Source organism: Cyprinus carpio, chromosome A5 (genome assembly GCF_018340385.1).
Source record: "Cyprinus carpio isolate SPL01 chromosome A5, ASM1834038v1, whole genome shotgun sequence".
In the NCBI taxonomy this organism is placed as follows: Eukaryota; Metazoa; Chordata; class Actinopteri; order Cypriniformes; family Cyprinidae; genus Cyprinus; species Cyprinus carpio.
In genome coordinates this window covers 8,487,305-8,495,277 of record NC_056576.1, presented here as the reverse complement: position 1 = coordinate 8,495,277, position 7,973 = coordinate 8,487,305, and the positions used below count along the sequence as shown (strand labels likewise).

Below are 7,973 nucleotides of genomic sequence, written 5' to 3'. Positions count from 1 at the left end.
ATCTGGAGTAAGTCTTATACATTTTTGTAAAGGTCTAAATTGTTTATTAAAGCAAAAAGAAGCAACCTGATGTCACAAGCTTTATAGCAAATTTAATTCGGTAAGGTGTAACCCCAGTTAACTGTGGTAAAATCACTATAATCATCTCATTGGTTTATTGCTTATATAAAATGTGACAAAAGTAATATGTTAAAAACACTGATGTTGAATAAATAATTACATTAATAATACAAAATAAGCTATTTTTCAATCCCATTTCTAGGGCTATTTGTTTCATAATGACATTTAAAAGACTTCTCTGTGTATATATTTAAAGTCTTTTATTTTCATAAATGACCAAATTCACAATATCAAAATAGCAGAGGTAAAACATGTTTAAAACACGTGGTCGAAACATAAACTATAAAAGATTGTAGCTTATGTAAACATCAGTAGCATGCCCTTTGATTCACATTTCGCATGAAATCTCATTCATGTCACATTTCTATATTAACACTGACACAAACAATCAAGCCAGAAGCCCTTCATAAAAAGTCTAAAAAAAAAAAGTTGTCTTCATTTGTAAACATCAAGTTCAAATACACTTAAAATCATTCTACAGTGTAAATATGCTTTCCATTGAGAAGAGTACAGCGTTAAGGACAAAGAACATAATAAATATCTCATAAAAACAACAAAGAAACAAAATCACAGCTCAGATATTGAATGGCATAGTCACTTACAGTAGCTTATAACTAAATGTTACAGTGCATTATGCAGAGGAGAGGTTTTGGTAGCAGTGTTTTTGGTAGCTCCCCTCTGAAGATAGACCTTGATTGTTCGTGTTTTAATCATTTACAGCTTTTGCATATCCGAAGCACCCTCTCAACTTTTACCAACAACTGTAAGCTCATCCAAGTTGAGGCAAGGCTCCTATTGCCATAGTGGTAGAAAAATTTCCTTGCAAACGCCAAGGGACAATGACATCAGCCTTTTATTTTGAAAGATTTCCCAGGAGACACCGTGGGTTTGACTGCACTGACCTTAAGACTTCTAACCAAACAAACACGTACCATTATGACATTGGCTTGTGGTGCTTCGATAATCAAGAAGACTTCAGGATGAAGCATCGGTCGTTATGAAAAGTGATCAGCACGCTTGCAATGTACAGCACAGATGCGTCTGGTGTTTGCGTGTTTCCATTACAACACTACTGCAGATGTTGTGATATACATGGATGAGAAAACATTGACCCACTGTTTGCATGGCAAGTTTCTACAGAGTGCAGACATGACCGGCACCTTCTCCTCTCCAGTAAATCTGGAGCGGATCATCCCAGGTGTATCTGAAGATCTAATGGAGGAAAAAGGGGGAATTAAGCTGAGAGTGCATTATTTATCAGTGCACGGGCGTTAAGTCTTTATGGGCTGTTTTAATCCAAAATGGGCAAAAAGTTAATTAAATTCATTAATTTATTAAATATAAATCTTCAATACTATATATTGTTAATATTTATATTTAATTTTATTTTAACAATACATATTTTATTATAATAAAATATAGCTTATTTAATGTTAAATAAGTATTTTGTTAAAGAAAATAATATGATAATTATCAACAAAAAAAGTGCATTTAATAAGTTGGTGCCCTATTAACATTTTTATTTAGAAGTCGTGGGTTTAAAAGTCATAATACAAAAATACACCTTTTAATTATTGCAAACTTGCATTTTAATTAAAGCTCAGGCAAAGTTGTAACTTCAAGTACCTTCCATTTAGTGTTTTTTTTTTTTTTATAAATAATTGATGATTTATGAAGGATTGAGCAATTTTTACTTTCCACAATATTTTGTATGTACCTTCAATTATCAAACTTTCCAAAATAACAGCTTTATTTACATTTGCATGTGTCATTTCTGTCAAATGCATTTAAGGTCACATTAACGTGATGTGTCATGCATCACTGATACAATATGTACATTTCTGAAATCTAAAATATAATCTTATACTCTTAAATAAAAAAGTAAAAATTTTAAGCATTATACTACCTTCTATTTACAGGTAATGTGATAGCTTACAAAGTACACATTATTATTGCTATTAATATTAATAAATGCAATAAAAATTTACTCCAATATAATATGTGTTACGTAGAAACAAAGCATTTCTGTACATATGTCACTATAAAAGTCCCATAATCGTATGTTCTTGAGATCATTCTTACCTGTTGCTGTAGATCAGCAGAGCCTCGTCTCACCTACAGGTGTCGCTTTTTGACTAAAAACACCAGAAGCGTTACTTGAATGACTGTGCACACTATGTGGAAGCTTTTGATGATGTTTTCCCCGACGCCTCGTCGTCCACCGTCGGAGCTTTTGTCGTTTGCAGCCCATCTCTTCTCCAGCTGGTCTCCGATCCAGCGCAGTCGGTGCGCAAACGGCAGCGGAGCGCATCCGTGCGCGCACACGGAATCTCCGAGCTCACCTAAAGTCTGCTCCACCGGCAGACAGCACATCGTCTCCTCTCGTGCGCTCTCTAGCTAGTCTCTTTGCCCTCTGCAATCTTTGTTTAGACGTGGAGAATGGTGTTTTGTTCGGCTGTCGATGGAACAGTGTGTGTTTGTTTCTGTCGGCGCTATGATTTATTAAAGTGTCACATGGTTTAGGGTTTACATCACCATCTCCCCAAAGACAGCGGTAATGGTTAACTCTTCACTGTCCTGTCCTCTCGCATCACGCGCTTTGTCTTTCCTACGACAAGAGGGTGGTCGCGCAGTTTACAGACATTCCTGAAATGAATTGTATCTGGAATGTGTTGCGTCGGTTGTGCTCATTCAGATGTGAGCAGATACTCTACTGATGAGATTTGGAAACATTTGTAAAAACATTGGCTGCGTCTCAAACCATATGAGCTGCCCACTTAGACAGCATTTATGATGCATTAAAGAATACAGTGAAGTATGAAAAATAGTAAACGTGCAGTAAAATATGTTATACATTGTTTTATATTTATATATTTTTATACAATTTATGGATGGTTGTTATCTCATGCACTAATTTTTACATTTAATAATTTTTGTTTTATACATGTGTCTTTTTTGGACATCATAAGCATATGCATAATAGAACATAACAGAAAAGTGCATAAATTCACATTCTATTCTATTCTAGTCTATTCTATTCTATTCTAAAGGGTTTTTATAGACACATATATATAGCCTAGCATTTTTTAATAAACATTTTTTTGAAAATATAAAAACTGTTTTTAAAAGACTGAAATCACAAGTTTTAAAATTTCCTGATAGGCCAAGACTTTCGGGCAAATATTCTGTGGACTTATGCAACAAAAGTTGAACTTTTTGGAAGGTGTGTGTCCCATTACATCTGGTGTAAAACCAACACAGCATTTCATAAAAAGAACATCATACCAACAGTCATACATGGTGGAGATAGTGTGATGGTCTGGGGCTGCGTTGCAGCTTCAGGACCTGGATGACTTGCCATAATTGATGGAAGCATGAATTCTGCACTCTATCAGAAAATCCTGAAGGAGAATGTCCGGCCGTCCGTTTGTGACCTCAAGCTCAAGCACACTTTCCACCTCAAGAAGAACAAAAATAACAAACACAAAAGCACACCTCTCACACCTCTGAATGGCTCAAGAAAAACAAAAGTAAGGTTTTGGAGTGGCCGAGTCAAAGTCCAGACTTAAATCCGATTGAGATGCTGTGGCATGACCTTAAACTGTCCATTCATGCTCGAAAACCCTCCAGTGTGGCTGAATTAAAACAATTCTACAAAGAAGAGTGGGCCAAAATTCCTCCACAGCGATGTGGGTCAAGACTCATTGCCAGTTATCACAAACACTTGATTCCAGTTGTTGCTGTGAAGGGTTGAACAAGTTATTAGATTTAGGGGGCAAATACTTTTTCACGTAGTGCCAGGTAAGTTTGGACCGCTTTTTGCCCTTAATAAATTAAATCATTATTTCAAAACTTCATTTTGTATTTACTCTGATTTTCTTTGTGTAATATTATTATTATTATTATTTTTTTGATGATGATCTGAAACTTTTAAGTGTGACAAATATGCAAAAAAAAAAAAAAAAAAACAGGAAACTTTTTCACACCACTGTAGATATTTAAATATATTTTTATATTTCACTGGCTACTGCTTCAACAATATTGCATTTTTTAAATTTAATTTTTTTTTTTTTTTTTTTTTTTTTTTGTAATTGTGCTTACATTTTCTATGTCACGACCATGTCAACTTTGTTCACACAAACTGTAACGATATGATTTGGAATTGTTTCCTTTACCCAATTTCACCTAAATCATGTCAGAAGAAGCAACAACAAATAGATACTGCTTTAAATAGCCACATGAGACAAAATATAAGATAGATTTCATCTACATGCTTAAGACTTTCTGCTTAATTAACGGTGGTGACAGTTCAATATAAGGAGCTAGTAATCAAACCAGTTGTCACATTTCATTCTTTCAGTGACATAAATGTCCTATAAGTTAATAATAACATTTGTGAATAGTTATAATAATACATTTTTGTCAGTATTTATAATAAAAATGTACACCATGTGCTGACCAATATAAAGTAATAAACACAAATTTTGTAAAAATAAATAAAAATAAAAATTGGAAGCAGCAGATAATTTTGAATACATGCACCCAAAATAATTCCCTCATAAACATAAACCGTTATTGGTTTTAGTTTTGAGTCTTATTAATCGGTGATGCAATATATTTGTGCATCATACACGAATGCAGAATGGAATAGAACGGAATAGAAAAGACAACGTATCCATTTATAAGCCTATGACAGTATTTTGTATCAAACATTTCTATAGCTACATTTAAAAAAAATGTCCTACTGTACACACGCGCAGTTTTATGTATTATAGGCGCGTGCAGTGGTTATCGCAGGTTTTTGGTGATGCTCGAAATGCTGTCTATGTAGACAGCTCACTAGTTTCTGAGACACAGCCTTTGTCTTGTGTTGTAAATAACTGTTCGCTCGGGTGGGTGAGGAATATGCGCCATGCGGAACAATTCCGCGTGAACACGATGTCCCAGCCGAGGCCATTTCGCGGTCGGATCGCTGTTTGTTTTGATGCGAACAGCAGGGTTCCACAAGACTTGCGTGTGAAAATAACGTTTATAAAAATGAATGAAAACGCAACGTGATTAATTGGGGATGGAAGAGAACGAGCTTTCGACCTTCCGAGAGCGATGGAAACAGGAGTTGAAGAAAAACAGCAAGACATCGTGTAAAGACAAAGAAGGGTATTTTGGGCATCCCAGCAAAGACAGCTCATCTCTTCACCAGAGCGCGAGCTTTTGGGAGAAACAGAGCAATGCGGCACAGCAAAGTCAGCCCACACCAAAAGACCAGCCGCAGTACGTGTCGATCGCCGAGGGGTTGTTGGACGGCAGAAGCAGTCCGCTGCTGGACAGAATCGAGCAGGAGCGAACGCGCAAGAGGCGCGCTCCCGATAGCGAGGCGCTCAACACGGACGCGCCCCCCAAAAAAGGCAACAAGTGCCAGAAACTGCTCGAGCAGTTCCTTCAGGACCTGGTAACGCTTCTGTTATATAGCTGTTCATGATATTGACTGTGTTTGTGTAAAAAAAAAATTAATCCGGATTTGATGTGTTTAGAATGAGATGAATGACATCCCATTCTTTGATGTGGAGTTGCCTTATGAACTCGCGCTCAAGATCTTCCACTTCCTGGGCAGAACAGATCTAGGACGATGTGCTCAGGTAAATATGAATGAGTGCATGCTTATTCTATTCTATTCTATTCTATTCTATTCTATTCTATTCTATTCTATTCTATTCTGATTTATAGTGCTTGAAGTACATTGGTTAATGTTCTCTTCATTTCTTTTGCTCCAGGTATCTAAATCCTGGAAGGTGCTGGCTGAGGATGAGGTCCTGTGGCATAGATTGTGCCTGGAGGAAGGTTATCACAATGGGGCAAGTATTTCTGACTCCCCCTGCTGGAAGAGCACACTTCGAGACTGCCGCAACACTGAGATTGTGGTAAAGTCAAACTGGAAGGTAAGCAGCACCTTGCCTTTACAATCCCAGAAAGGGTTGATCATTCTAAAACTAGAATATTTATTACAATAGGACTAATATTTATTTTTATGCTCAATTAATTTATGAATTATAAAATAATATAGAATAAAAAATAAAATATTAGAAAAATCTGAGATGCAAAAGTAATTCAATTTGTCTTAAAATAATATTTTTACACCTCTTCAATTAACAGAATCGCGTCGGGTCCATTCGTCATCTGCAGTATGAGCTGGGAAAGGTGTTGTGTGACGTCAGTTCCTGTGCTGGTCTTGTGATTGCTGGGTATGCATTACTGAGGCACATATGATTAATAAGTTATATGTTATCCGAACACTACAGATCACATAATCATTTTGTGTGTCTGATCTATACAGCTACACCTCTGGTGATGTCCGTCTGTGGGACACGCTTCACTGGGACAAATCTTACCTGCACCCCACACATTCCATAAGAGATGAAACCCCTGCACCTTATGTTAGTCATGTACGTGTCAATAAGACCATAGCCACAGCTGCTTATGAGAATGGTAAGAGATTTGTAGGTGTTTTTTTTTTTATTTAAAAAAAGCATAACACATTTCCTTTTTAAAAAATAAATTGATAACACTTCAATTTGTTGCCATGAGTTAGCCACAGCAGTTAACAAGAACAATATAAACTACTTCAAAAGCATTTATTAATTATTAATAAATAAATAGATGTCAGCTTTCTACACCAGTTGGTTGATTGCATAAAGAATTACAAAAATGTTTTCTGTTTCAAATTTTCTAAAATGTTATGTTTAAATATGCAAGCGAGGCGTTATATATTTAAATATGTGCTCAATTGCATGAATTTCCAGAACATAAATCTGAACATTACTCAAATAAATAAACAAAAATAAAAACAAAACACACTCACATAAATCAGTAGCAAGAAAATTGGATCTCTTTTTATCACTCACGTAAATCAGTAGCAAGAAAAACAAAACAAAACATTTTCACCCTGATTTTGAGAAAGAAAAAAAAAAGAGTTGTATAAAATCATTGTAATGATATATGAACAAACCCCTCTGTAAAAACATACATAGGAACAAAACTGTAATGTAAGTGTATATAAGTGCTGCTAAATTAAGATTTCTGGCTCTGTGCAAGAAAAACTAATTTTGAGAGACTCTTAACTCAATTTTTTTAATACTTCTAATACATTTTGTCATGTATGATTAGGCTGTGTAGATGTGTGGAGCACTGAAACAGGTCTTGAGCCCATTCATCGGTACCAGCACCTCCAGAGGGTTCATGCTCTGGATCTAAGTCCCGACAGTCCGGCTTTGGCCTCTGCATCAGGACCAGATGTGCGGGTGGACTTTCCAGATGAGCAAAGCTACTGGAGATCACAATGTCTCGTTCAGTTACCAAAGCCTGTAAGTTTAATCTGAGACGAGCAGAGCAGAGGACAACTATACTAACAGCTGACAAAATGAGTCATGCATGTGGGCAATTTTGGCACCAGAAAGGCATTCCATTGATTTAGGCAGTTTGTTGCATCCACAACTCAAGCAGAATAATGCATAACCACAAACCAATCATGTATTGATCAGAGAAACTGTGTTTTGCAGGTAGATGGGGTATTGGTGGTGCCAGGGAGGCGGGACGTCCCTTTGGTCACAGCGTGGGCAGATGAGAGTGTTTACCTGCTGGATTCCAGATGGAATGAAGAACAGGAACCAAGAGTTCTTCACTCTGTATACGGCCATCCAGTGACCTGTGTAGACGTGTCACCTGGCAGAGCTGCACTGGGGATCAAGAGCTGCGGATGGGGCATGAACGACGGGGGAAACAAGGTATCTGTACAGACACGTGGTGCACTTTTGTGCAATGTAAAAAAAATAGTAAATAAATAATGATGATAATACACT

The 7,973-nt window shown here is 36.5% G+C and overlaps 1 protein-coding gene and 1 long non-coding RNA gene across 2 annotated transcripts; one reads left to right on the top strand and one right to left on the bottom strand.

Moving 5' to 3' along the window:
- Window positions 1-305: 305 nt before the first annotated feature.
- Window positions 306-3,419, bottom strand: LOC122142394. Its single transcript, XR_006158567.1, has 2 exons — window positions 2,203-3,419; window positions 306-1,332 (listed from the first exon to the last, which is right to left on the bottom strand). It is a non-coding gene; the product is annotated as an uncharacterized LOC122142394 (long non-coding RNA).
- Window positions 3,420-5,017: 1,598 nt separating this feature from the next.
- LOC109090618 (F-box/WD repeat-containing protein 8) lies at window positions 5,018-7,973 on the top strand. The gene is made up of 7 exons (XM_042752846.1): window positions 5,018-5,569; window positions 5,652-5,756; window positions 5,892-6,056; window positions 6,271-6,359; window positions 6,452-6,603; window positions 7,282-7,478; window positions 7,674-7,973. The coding sequence occupies exons 1-7, from the start codon at window positions 5,189-5,191 to the stop codon at window positions 7,956-7,958; spliced, it is 1,374 nt and encodes a 457-aa protein (XP_042608780.1). The 5' UTR covers window positions 5,018-5,188; the 3' UTR covers window positions 7,959-7,973.